The 13,540-nt window shown below is 38.0% G+C and overlaps 1 protein-coding gene across 2 annotated transcripts in view; it reads right to left on the bottom strand.

Moving 5' to 3' along the window:
• Nucleotides 1-13,540, bottom strand: part of trappc9 (trafficking protein particle complex subunit 9) — a 341,471-nt gene that overhangs the window by 112,398 nt on the left and 215,533 nt on the right. For both annotated transcript variants that reach the window (XM_041809216.1, XM_041809217.1), the window contains one exon: nt 2,317-2,470. In XM_041809216.1, coding sequence (XP_041665150.1) covers nt 2,317-2,470 — 154 coding nt within the window. The remainder of the gene's footprint in view (nt 1-2,316; nt 2,471-13,540) is intronic.

Here is a 13,540-nt window from a genome sequence, read left to right as displayed (position 1 = left end):
TTTACATGTTTTATACTCTGATCATGTCTAGTCAGCATCCTTGCACCTAGGGATGGGACTGATCTGATCCAATATCGATATCAGGTCCGATATGGATGTAATTAATAGATCGGATATCTGACTGATGGTGCCGATCCAAGTGACCGATCCAAATCCATCCTACAGTTTGCGGTAGACCATGAACGCACCACAGTCTAACACAAGACAGTCTGTGTGTAACTGAGCTAGTATTAGTTAGGATGTTTTTAGCGGTATAATTACCTAGTAGATTAAACGTAGATCTATATTTAGAATAGTCGAAATTAGTCTAAAGATGAGAGAACACAAAGAAGAGTGGGTGTGACGTTAGCCTGATAACAGGCGGCGCTGCCCGCCTTTATTGCTCTTTGCAGATTAATATTGTGCTTTGGTATTTGGCCTCTTTTCAGTTCGGGTGAGTAGTCATACGTGAGCTTAACCCTCGACAGCCCACATACCGATTTATTTCCATTTACTACGTTGGAAAACTGTCGTAGGTCATACTGCGGTCTTCCTGCTACACGCTAACAGGTTAGCCTGCACCGAGGTTCTCATTGTTTACATCCTGTGAAGGGTCAGAGAGGAAGGCTGTGGACATTAACTGAAGCTACAGCGGTCTCTAGTGGCAGGAGGTTCATTAAAGTCAGTATAGACAGGGATTTATAACTTATACTCAGTTGTTGTTTTTTGGATAGTGTTGATATTTATTTTTTAGTAGTAGTTCAAATAAATTTGTTTGGAATACATTTAAATTAAATTCATTTTTGTATTTTTTGTTTTGCTTTTTAATAAGAGGAGCTGGATGGTTTACCACAGCCTCAGGTAACCTCACACATTATACCAACAACAATAATAATTGTTAAAAAATATATATATATATTTATAATAAATAAATAAATAAATATATATATAAAAAACGGTATCGGCACATATTTATCGGAATCAGATCGGAACTGAAAAAAAGGGGATCAGTGTATCCCTACTTGCACCCTTTGCAAATTTTACAACCATATCAATGCATATGATCTTATATATATACTAAAATATCTGCCAGAGCTTGTACATATTCAAATATTAATTTTGAAAACTTTATTCAGTTAATTAATTTTTTTGTATTTAATGTTTAATTCATGCACACTGACAGCAAAGCTAACAGTCAAATGTCTTGTTGTGTTAGCATTCTTGGCCATCAAGCTGATTCTGATGCTGACTCTGCTTGACTCACTTATGTTAATACTTTTTTTATGTCAAGGCTGATATGGCATTCAATGCTGTCAAGATAAGGAGGCAAATGCTGGGGTGTCAAATGAGGTTACAAGAATATGGAACCAGCCTAATGTAATGTTTGCATACTTTCTGCAGCAATAAGCAGTAATGCATTCTTAAGTGGAAAATGAAGTTGCTAATGTTGAAGTTAAGCAGCCTTAACAAAATATCTAAGAGCCTACATCTACATAGTTTAATTAGCCTTACAGCCATATTTCTTGTGAATGTAGCATGAACACAAGAATTAATGTACAAGCCTCAAAAACACTCATTTGCAAATTTACTTCCTCAGTTTAGTTTATTGGACTTTTGGTAGAAAACCTAAGGCAGAAAATTTCACATATACTTTTTGAAAAATAATTTCTACTATGGTTTTATCATAAACTAGCTCAGACTCACAAGGCTGAATCTCCTTTCACAGCCTTACTTAACACAAGTATAAACACAACCTGCATCCATTATAACACCTATGGCTATACATTTTTTATTTCCAACACTGTTGAGTGTAGCGCTCGTCCAAAACCTACATAAGGGAATAGATGGAAAGAGTCATGCGCCTGAGGGCAGCACACTGACAGCGATGGTGTCAAAGATTACCATGGATGGACCACAAAGCTTGCCCACAAGCTGAGACCTATGGGAATGTGTTTTATGATAATGCTCAGAGTACATGGCACAATTAAACACCCACACATACACACAGAAAGACATCACTTCGGCGTCATAACTGCAACTACTCTGCCATACGCTTTCCCATCTGTCAGTGCAGACCAACAAGCTCCCTAATGTCCACAGGGCATCCAGATGTTGTATCCAGATGTCCTGGATCAAAGATCCTACTAATTCCAACCGAAAACATTCAGCTGATGTCACATTGACTTAATCAGAAACCAAATGAATCTACTGGACAAGCATAACATGCTTCTGAATGAAAACGTTCACCTGTTCAGTTGACTATTAAGCTAGCAATGACTAGCCTAGGCAGATCCCTCATAAATAGATAAACCTTTGATGTAGTGACAGAAAGGATATGATGCTCCAACAAATGCCCAGTTTGCTGTTGATCTGGCAGCCTTGGGCATGCTGTCGCTCCTCCTCCAGCTGTTTGGGGTTTGTGAAGCGTGCAGTCTCTTGGTCTGGCTGTGGCAGACTCTCAAAGTCAAACTTGTCAACCTGGATGGCCATCCTGCAATAAAAGAGAAGAAGTGCTTAAAACAAGTTAATGCTAGCATAATTCCCCCAAAAAATAAAGACATAGAATGACTGTTACCTGATACTTTTTAAAAGTTTAAATGGCTTGAATCAGATTAAAGGAATTTGAGTTACTGATATTTTGATACAATTGCTTTGGATTACTCTTTAGAAAAAACGTTTATTCACAATAAATAAACAGTGGTTTATGCCATCACTGAAACATCTGTAAGTGAATATAAAGTCAATTCTATTCTATCCTTCAACTTTAATCCCGCTCTATTTTAAGCATAAATGAATTTATCATATTGAATTGAAAACTACATCAGTCCAAAAGCAGTCCAAAAGCATAGAGTCTGTAAAGAAGTTTAAAACCGAAAAACTCTGTAATATAATGTATTGCAGAGTAGCTAAACAGCAGATACTGCACAGGAGCATTTAAAAAATTAATATTTCAAGACTTATCTGTTTCACTATTAATGACTACAACCAACAGATCCCAAAAATCAAAGATACACCATCCCAAAAGATCAGAATATCACAAAACATTGGTCAAAGAAGGATTTATAATATAGAAATGTTGATCTTATGGAAAGCTGTGCTCATTTATGCACTCAGTAACTGGTTGGAATTGCTTCATCTATGCAAAGTGGAATGGAGCCAATCAGTCCATGGCACTGCTGTGGTGTTATGAAGCCCAGGTTGCTTTGATAGCAGCCTTCAGCTCGTCTGTATGTTGAGTCTGGTGTCTCTCATCTTCCTGACATTTCCCTATAGATTCTCTATGGGGTTCAGATCAGACCCATTGGCTGGCCAATCAAACACAGTAATACTATGATCAGCAAACCATTTGTTGATAGCTTTGGCTTCACTGTGGTCAGGTGCCAAGTCCTGCTGGAAAAGGAAATCAGAATCTCCACAGGAGATGGAAGCTTAAGTGCTCTAAAATCTCCTGGTGTGTGGCTGACATTAATGATGCTGACACGGCACCTCAAACCATCTGACTGTGGAAACTGAAATCAGGCACCTTGGATTTTGTACCTTACCAATCTTGCTCCAGACTCTAGGACCTTGATATCCAAATGGAATGCCAACTTGACTTTTAGTGGAAAGCAGGATTTTGGATCACTGAGAAACGCCTTTATTCCAGGTGAGAAGCTTGTGACTTTGTCTGTGGTTTAGGAGTGGCTTGCCACTGGGAACACAACACTTGTAGCCCATTCCCTGGACTCGTCTGTGTGTCCATCCACTTCAGCCTCAGTGCACTCCTTGTGAAGCTCCCCTAAGTTCTTGAATCTGCTTTGTTTGACAGTCCTCTGAAGGCTAAGCTCACCCCTGTTTGTGCAACTTTTTTTTTTTAACCACACTTTTCCCTTACAGTCAACTATCCATGAATATGCTTTGATACAGCCTCTGAGAACAGCCTGCCATTTCAGCAATGACCTATGGCTACCCTCCATGTGGAGGATGTCAATGATTGCCTTCTGGACATTTGTCAAATCAAAAGTCTTCCCCATGATTGTGGTTGTGTGTACTGAACCAAAGTAAGAGAACGAAGGCTCAGGAAACCTTTGCAAAAATGACTTTTCAACAATATTCTAAAGTTCTGAGATATTGGATTTTTGATGTTTGTGAGCTGTAAACGGTGATTATCAAGACAAAAAATGTCTTGAAATGTCTCACTTTGTAAAAAATAAATCTACAATATATAGAAGTTTCAATTTCTGAAGTAAATCACAGGAAAATAATGAACTTTCACATGATATTCAGTTTGTTTTTAAATGCCCCTTTATATATATTTTGTCAGCACTAAACTATTACATGTCTACCAACACAACATTTGTGTGATTATGAGATTTAAACTGATTTTGTGCATAGATAAAAAAATTACCGTAATTCAAAACATCATCTCAAAGATCTTCCCTAAGCTCATTTCAATCTACAGAATATTTCTAGGGAAACCTTGTTTACATTTCTGCCTGATGGCAACAAACGTGGGCCCCTTTGTGTGGTTTGGCAAGATGTAAATTATTTATTTATTATTTATTTACTCTGAACAAACACCCACAGGTCCAAGCTTCCCACTCAATACTGTGGGTCTGTAATTTATTAACACCGGCCAAGGTGTATTTTGCCTGAGGTTATGTCAAGTGGTGTAACAAGGTATGCATGTGTGCTTTTATAAAATGACCTCAAAGTCAACCTATAATTACTGCATTCAGGCACCAAGTAAAAAATAAAGTAACTACAACAGGATACATTCTTTATCTGATTTCTCAAATCTGTCTCAGAGCTGAAACTGTGGAGTTGAGTACAAAGACAGTGGATGCAGATATCCTGAGGGGAAATAAGAGATAGGAGAAGTAGAATATTGCATGAGGCGGACAGCTGTCAAAGCCCAATGCATGAAGCAGTGGTTGATGCAACCCACCATCTCACAACTGTGCTGCCTGCATGGAATAACAAAAAAGTGCATAAAATAACAAGACACATCTATTTCTTTTCAACTTGTAAGCTGTACTGTAAACAAATAGTTCCACTTATTACCATTTTGGCAAGGATTTTGGCCATTGTCAATCAGATATGGAACTACCTTTGCATTTGGGCTTATTCATGTTTTTAGTCTCAAGAATTAGGCTTCCTATAAGCGGTTGAAACAGCCGGATACACCAGCTGGTGAGGTTATTTTGCTCTGAATGTCATGGTTTAGTTAAACCAGAACTGGATGGATACAGATGGCTGTGACTCTGCGATGACTGAGAGGCTACAGTGGTGGCTAGTCAATCTCATACAGCTACACCATGAATTTCAATCCAAATTGGACCATGAATATCAGAATAACCTAAAGGCCGGCTCAGACTACATGATTATTTTGGTTGTTCACCTCAGTGTGTCAGACAACAAAAGTCAAGCAACAAGACTTGTGTCCCCAGAGAGAGTGAATGAGAATTCTGCTACAACAGAGCGGTCTTACTAAGAAAACCACAAAAAAGAAACAATTTTGGACTCTTCCTGATGTATCAAGAGGAGGAAAATATGTATTGGATATCCTTTAAATACAACTTGAAGTATGAATGTGATAGAATGTTAAGGACCTCACTGTATGTATACATAAAACCCCAGAGGGAGACTAACTAGGGGCTTGTATAATATCACTCTGGCAAAAGATGACAGAAGGAAAAAAAGCAAATGCTCTACTGTTGGTAGGCGTCAGAATTCATGTCACTGACGCCGTGTCAGGATGTCAACTTCATGACGAAGCAAGAACAATTCTGGCATGCTAGTCTTGTTGAATCGTTGTTGTGGGGCGTCTCGGATGCTACGTTAATAATGTCACACTACAAGACCATTTGTCGTTCCCAATGCTCATAATCGGGCCCAAGGTTTGACAATGAACTGCAACGATGCAGTTGGGCCAAAATCTGGCTGAATTCATGTAGTCTGAGCTGGCCTTAACTGTTTAAACGCCATTTGCAACTTGCAAATGTGACCATAAATTATTTACAAAGGTAACAGATAAGAGAAAAGTAGATAAATGAGCTACTAGACTTAATTGCAAATTTCACTTCTAAACCTAGTGTTCAATGATGAAAAAAATGGTGGTTTGATTACCTATCAGAGTAAATATCTATTTGACTTATTCAGCTTAAAGTTACTAACTTTATTTTTCTGTCCATGTACAGTGCTTAACAAATTTATTAGACCACCTGTCATACAGTCGCTAGAAAAAGTATGTGAACCCTTTGAGATTTCTTGGATTTCTGCATAAATTGGTCATCAAATGTGTTCCAATCTTCATCTAATTCACAACAATAGACAAACACAGTCTGCTTAAACTAATACTGCACAAAAAATGATATGGTTTCATGTTTTTATTGAACAAAACATGTAAACATTCACAGTGCAGGGTGTAAAAAGTATGTGAACCCCTAGGCTAATGACTGGTTGACCCTCCTTTGGCAGCAATAACCTCAACCAAATGTTTCCTGTAGTTGCAGATCAGACCTGCACAACAGTAAGGAGGAATTTTGGACCATTCCTCTTTACAAAACTGTTTCAGTTTGGCAATATTCTTGGGATGTCTGGTGTGCATCGCTCTCTTGAGGTCATGCCACAGCATCTCAATCGAGTTGAGGTCAGGACTCAGACTGGGCCTCTCCAGAAGGCGTATTTTCTTCTGTTGAAGCCATTCTGTTGTTGATTTACTTCTATGCTTTGGGTCGTTGTCCTGTTGCATCACCCATCCTCTGTTGAGCTTCAGTTGGTGGACAGATGGTCTTAAGTTTTCCTGCAAAATGTCTTGATAAAATCGAGAATTCATTTTTCTGTCAATGACAGCAACCCGTCCAGGCCCTGAGGCAGCAAAGCAGCCCCAAACCATGATGGCCCCTCCACCATATTTCACAGTTGGGATGAGGTTTTGATGTTGGTGTGCTGTGCCTTTTTTTCTCCACACATAGCGTTGTGTTCCTTCCAAACAACTCAATTTTGGTTTCATCTATGGACAGAATATTTTGCCAGTAGTGCTGTGGAACATCCAGGTGCTCTTTTGTAAACTTCAAACGTGCAGCAATGTGTTTTTTGGACAGCAGTGGCTTCCTCCGTGGTGTCCTCCCATGAACTCCACTCTAGTTTAATGTTTTACTTATTGTAGATTTGTCAACACAAATGTTGGCATGTGCCAGAGATTTCTGTAAGTCTTTAGCTGACACTCTAGGAGTCTTCTTCACCTCACTGACCATTCTGCGCTGTGCTCTTGCAGTCATCTTTACAGGACGACCACTCCTAGGGAGAGTAGTAACAGTGCTGAACCTTCTCCATTTATAGACAGTCTGTCTTACGGTGGACACACCAACATCAAGGCTTTTAGAGATACTTTCGTAACCCTTTCCAGCTTCATGCAAGTAAACAATTCTTGATCGTAGATCTTCTGAGAGCTCTTTTGTGCCAGGCATGGTTCACATCAGGCAATGCTTCTTGAGAAGAGCAAACTCAAAACTGGTGTGTGTTTTTTATAGGGCAGGGCAGCTTTAACCAACACATCTAATCTCATCACATTGATTGGACTCCAGGTTCGCTGACTCCTGGCTCCAATTAGCTCTTGGAGAAGTCATTAGCCTAGGGGTTTACATACTTTTTCCACCCTGCACTGTGAGTGTTTAAATGGTTTGATCAATACAAACATGAAAACATATCATTTTTTGCACGGTATTAGTTTAAGCAGACTGTGTTTGTCTATTGCTGTGACTTAGATGAAGATCGGAACACATTTGATGACCAATTTATGCAGAAATCCAAGAAATCTCAAAGGGTTCACATAATTTTTCTAGCAACTGTATTTGTCTCAAAGACCATCCAGTATCATGAAGTGTTTTAATGCAGACTCTTTCATTTTCACTGAGCTCTCCATGTTCTACCATTTTGAACAGGAATGAGGGATTTCAAACTGAATTCACCCAAATTTGAGCCGGCTCCCTGGGCTTCACTGAGAAGTCAGAAATTAATCAAGCATAACATTTAACCACTAAAACCAATTTTTCTGTTCAGGAATGCAAGTAAATGACTATGATTTGACATGTTAATCAAGAAATATTCATGTGCTTTACTATTTTTACAGTTTTTTGTAAATCAGTCAATTTGAAAATTAATGGATAACAATAATAATTATATTTTAGCATTAAAAATATCATTTGGGTTAAAGAGCTTCTACATATTGGTGTATTAACCACTGCAGAAACATAAAAAAAGATTTTGGTAATTACCAATACTGTTAGTTTAGGTGCTTAAATTTGTTAAGCACTGTATATTTGACAAAAACTTGTTAAGTGAGTTCACCAGAGATGTTCTCTTTTAAAATGAGACAGCCCCAATGTAGATGGTAGTTACAGGTGTTAAAATATTATTATCATACTTCTATGTTTTATTGGTGCAATGAACAATGACATTATTCAACTTGGAAGCACACATAGAGACAAATGGACAAAGAAAGCCATACCTATAGTCATTTATTAATGCCCTAACAACAGCATTCCTTAATTTTTAGATAAATTAATCTTGTAAAGCCAATGAATTGGCCAGATTCCACATCTGTCATCAGGTAGATCCATCTTGGTAAAAACAAAGAAATGACACCAATCAGTATTGTTTTTAGAGAAAAAGGCAGTAGCTACAGGCCTGGTTTTGTTGTACTGCAAGCCAGTAAAATGATGGCTTCCACAGTTGAAGTGATCAGCTTTGTCGTTTACATATAGCAGCAGTTTATCAAGGCCAAAAGTTAATATTGGATATTAGTGCTCTTTTGGCTCCTCTTCTCTGGCCCAAAACTCCTTTAAAATGGACTTAGCCTAAATGGAATTCTGTTCTGTGGTCAAATGAACCAAAATTTGAATTTTTTTTTTTGGTAAACCACAGTTGCTGTATCCTGAAGACTAAAGAGGAAAAGGACCATCCAGCTCTTTATCAGGGCAGAGCTCAAAAGCTTTCACCCCTGATAGTATGGGGTTGCATTAGAGCCTATGGTGCAGGCAGCTTACACATCTGGAAAGTCACTATAAATGCTGGAAAGTATATAGAAGTTTGAGTGCAACATATGCTCCCATCCAGACAACATCTCTTTCAGGGAAGGCCTTGGGAAATCCAGGACTGCTGAGCAGCTAGAATCCATCAGACAAGAATGGAACAACAGCAACTAGTCTTCTCAATTCATAGATGTTTACAGACTGTTGTTAAAAGAAGAGATGGTTTACAATGGTAAACATGGCCCTGTCCCTATACTTTTTTAGACATGTTGCCATCAAATTCAAAATGAGCCAGGGTTTTCATAAAATGGTAAAAATGTCTTAGTTTCAACATCTGATATGTTGTTTATGTTCTCTTGTGAATAAAATATGGGTTTATGAAATTTGCAAATCATTCCATTCCGTTTCTATTCACATTTTACACAGCGCCTAATCTTTTTTTGGGATTAGGGTTGGAAAATGACTTTGTGATCTGCAATAAACTGCATAAACCTGGACACAAACGAAGTAAGAGGATCCTAAGTGTGGTCAGTCTAAGCGTCTGGCAGTTCCTGTTTAACAACCTTGATAAATCTCTCCATGAGCAGGTCTAAGATTTTTGGTCACAGTGTCAGGCAATTTTCATTCTGTTTGAATAAAACACAGTAGTTCCATGTATTGATTGATGGGTTTATCTCTGGATTCCAGTTAAGATGCTAAGGCAGCTCCCTTAAAAAGGTAATTTTTCGACATACTGTGAGGATAATAAGCAAATTGGGGTTTTCTTTGCTGTGTCCTGTCTGTATTCAGTAAATCTTGTATTTTAAATAGAGGAAAGCTTAAATTAGAACCTTATGAGCCTAGAAGATCTGAAATCATATTAGATTGTAGGCATTTTTAGGCAGAGAGTCCAATCTAAATCTCTGTTTCGTCATCGTATTCCTGTTAAACTTACAGCGGCCAGCTCATGACCAGCTTTCAACAGGTAGGTGATCTGCTGTCTCTTCTGTCTGCTGCAACATATTGAGAATAATTAATGAAATTACTGTTAGAAAGGAATCTCTTGATGAGTCCAGAGACACACCTACATCAAAGTAAGGTGGAGGAGAAAAGGCAATGCAATTATCATTTTACAGCCACTACAACAAAGCAAAACACAAATTAAATAACAATTAAGACTTCAAAACAAAGACACAAGGAAAGCTACAGCTCTTTCTGCGAAACACTCAAAAGCATCTGCCTTTGAGGATTAGTGGCAGCAAGCTTATGTCACTGACTGAAGTCTGGTCTTCAGATGGGCACTGCTTTTCATTCAGTCGTCTTCAAAAGCACACATTACACACTAAGTCTAAAAATACCAGGATGTAACAATGAAAAAGGACCCTAAATGGGAAGACAGCTCACAAGGCCTTAGTCTGGTTTCCTTTAGACAGGTAATCACTGAGAACCAGATGGTCACATTAAAACTGACACTACAAATGGGAACCAATACAGAAGAAATGTTTCCTTATTAATGAAAGCAAATATTGCACTTTATTGAGAACACTTCATATTTCTTTAAAATCCATATAAATATGGCAATCTGTTATCAGTGGAATATTGTGTATTGGTGTCAAAAGAAAATTGATGTGACTAAACTTAGACAAGGGATATAGTTGCTGCTGACAACAGGTATGCAAACGCATTGCTGCCAAGAATAACTCTTGCCATCTCAAGGGAGGTATCTTTATAAGCCTTTTTGGCTTCTAGTCTCCCCTGTATGGTGTTTTGCTTTATTTTCTTGTATTTCTTTGAATAATGTGCAAATAAGGACACTAACATGTTGGAGAAACAGAGTGCAGATGGTACAGCCAGTGAATTCAGACACCGGTCGTAAGTAACCTGAGCTCATCTGTTGTCACAAGGGCTTTGCAATGATCTCACAGAATTTTTCGTTCAATTAAATCATTTGTGATTTTTTAATAAAAAGAGAAATCAAACCTGATAAATTTAGTACCCTTTAAGAATATTAATTTTAAATCAAACAACATTTTACATTTATCTTTAGCGGATATCGCTAGGTCGAGCTTTCTGACTGTGAGTCTGGCACCCATACATGCACCCATAAGCCTACATGGATGAGGAAAAATGGAGAGAACAGGTGGAGCAACATATTTCTTCATAAACTTTACAAATACACTTGTTGCTTGTTGTTGTGTTAATTAACATCAACAACCATTTCTAACAACATCCAAAGGTATATAGGTCTACATGATTAGTCCTGTGAGTTTAACTCACATTTAAAGAGAGCCACCATGTTAAGCACTGCACACACTGCAGCAAATACCAAGAATGTTAAGATCAACCATCTGCATGTCATTACATTACTGGACTGTTTATTAATGTGAAAACAGGTGAGGTGCTGCTTATAGTGAAAAATACTAGTGCTACACAATGTAGTAATAATGTGCCTATAAAATTCATAAATGTATTGCATTATATATGAGTTTACTTGCTTGGTTATTAAGGAAAATGTAGAGAATGATAATAGTTTTTAAGTTTGTATTTCTCATCTTAAAACATACAAACACTATGTAACATAAAAATATACAAGATGTGATTTTTTTTTTACAGCACTGCTTTCAAAATAACTAAATATTTTACAAAAAGTAAAAGCTTTTCCCTTTTTTGAAAATAAAGATATTTCTGCAAAGGGCAACAGTGGCACTTTTGTAAACTTAAAGGCCTTTTTGAAGGTATTTTTGTAAACCTTTCAAGTACAATTTACTTGATACAGAAACAACTGCAAACCTTTTAAGCGATTATGTTATGGCACAGCCGAAAATTGCGATTGCAACTGTGATTACATTATTTATGTAGTGCTAGAAAGTACTCACTTAAGATCCACCTTTCTTAAATGAGTTTCTGCCTGGAGCATCATGCCGGTGTACCCGTGATGGCATTAGCGTCACCTGTAGCCTGAAAGTACATGCAGGAGACAAACAGACTCTGCATGCACAGCGCTCAGTTTTCTGACTGCTGATGGAGATATCAGGGATCATTTTGATGTACATTGGTCATAAAAACAACAAAACTCAAGTTTTTGGTTTTCATCAAACAACACAAAACACAAGTGGCAGCAAGATGTACTTCAAGTCATTGAACTTTCAGCTTCAGGCTCTCTGAGAGTGCATTTTTCTCTGCTTCTAAAATCACAACAAAAGACCTTGTGAGGGGTGACATAGCAGTCAGAGAAATAGCAAAAATATCTCAACCACCCTCTGTACAGCATAGGTGAATGGGACTGATCTCAGTGTTGATGCCTATCTACATTTGAAAATAATGAAAATACTAATACCATAACATATTGTTTAGACCAAAATATTTGTTTAATTTAAGTTTATTTGAAAGTCTGGCCTGCACAGCATTGGTCGAGCAAGCATATGTCCTTCTTTGAACTGTACAAAAACAAAAGAGTATGTGAACAAGGCCTTAAGGTTACAGTTACATGTCAATACACAATTGGAAAGTTAGTATAACCTATTATTGCAAAAGTAAAGCCTTGTCAATAAAGTTGATGGGATATGAAGTTTGTCAAGTCCATTATAGAAATATCACAAGAGCAGAAAGACCACATCAAACTCCCAAGGAACCCTAAAAGACCTCTTAGATTGAGGCAGGAGAGCTTCAACAGACCTGACTCCACCACCACCCCCGCCATTTTCTTTTTCCATTGATTTTATTGTGGACTCTTTCAAGGATTAGGCCATATCTGGAGACTAATCTGATCTATTACAAGGCTTTTAATAACAAACTGCGTGCTGAGCTGGAGCCACCGTGGAACATCTCCAGGCCTAATTCCATGTACAACCCTCCTCCCCACCTCCCCTCCAGCCCCCTCGCTGATAACAGCCTGCATAGCATTCATTTCTCGGGCTGAGGAAAGGCCACACGGGTAGATGTGAGATTGGATGGACTGTTCTCACACAAATTTCCATCTGTTCAAAGGGATAAGCTCAGACTCAGTGAGTGCTAAGAAAAATCCTAAAAGACTTTCACAGATGAAATTTAGATCTGCAGAAGAAAGTGAAGCTATACTGAGAAAAGGTTTACTTTCTTGCCAGTGTTTGTCGTTGAACAGGGCTTTTTCTGGCCATGTAGGCGTTTAGTCAGGTGTAGACAATGTTTATTTTGTTTTGCAGCCTGGATCCATTTGGCATTTTGATGATTCACAATAAGCCTGACTCTATGTTGTGAGAGTAGCAACAAAGCAGAGGTGTGCTTGCCCAGAGCAAGTTGAAAGCAGAAAGCACCAGGTACAGTCATGTCCTCTGCTATTTTCACCATGCTGCTCTGCAGATTTGCACAGGTTCTGCCTCATCTTTATTGTTGGGTGAATAATATTTTGGTTGAGGAACTTTTAAAGAGTTTTAACTCTGTAAACTTGCTGCTACAGTTAGAATAACAAATTTATTATAAAAAGTAACACGACACAATTAACAATATCAGTGAATCCCTGCTTTACAGATACAAAGAATAAGAAGTTCAGTCTGTCTCATGCCTCAAAAATCACAACACAACCTTCCATA

The sequence above is a fragment of the Cheilinus undulatus genome, linkage group 16 (genome assembly GCF_018320785.1).
Source record: "Cheilinus undulatus linkage group 16, ASM1832078v1, whole genome shotgun sequence".
In the NCBI taxonomy this organism is placed as follows: domain Eukaryota; kingdom Metazoa; phylum Chordata; class Actinopteri; order Labriformes; family Labridae; genus Cheilinus; species Cheilinus undulatus.
This window is presented reverse-complemented; position numbering and strand designations above follow the sequence as displayed.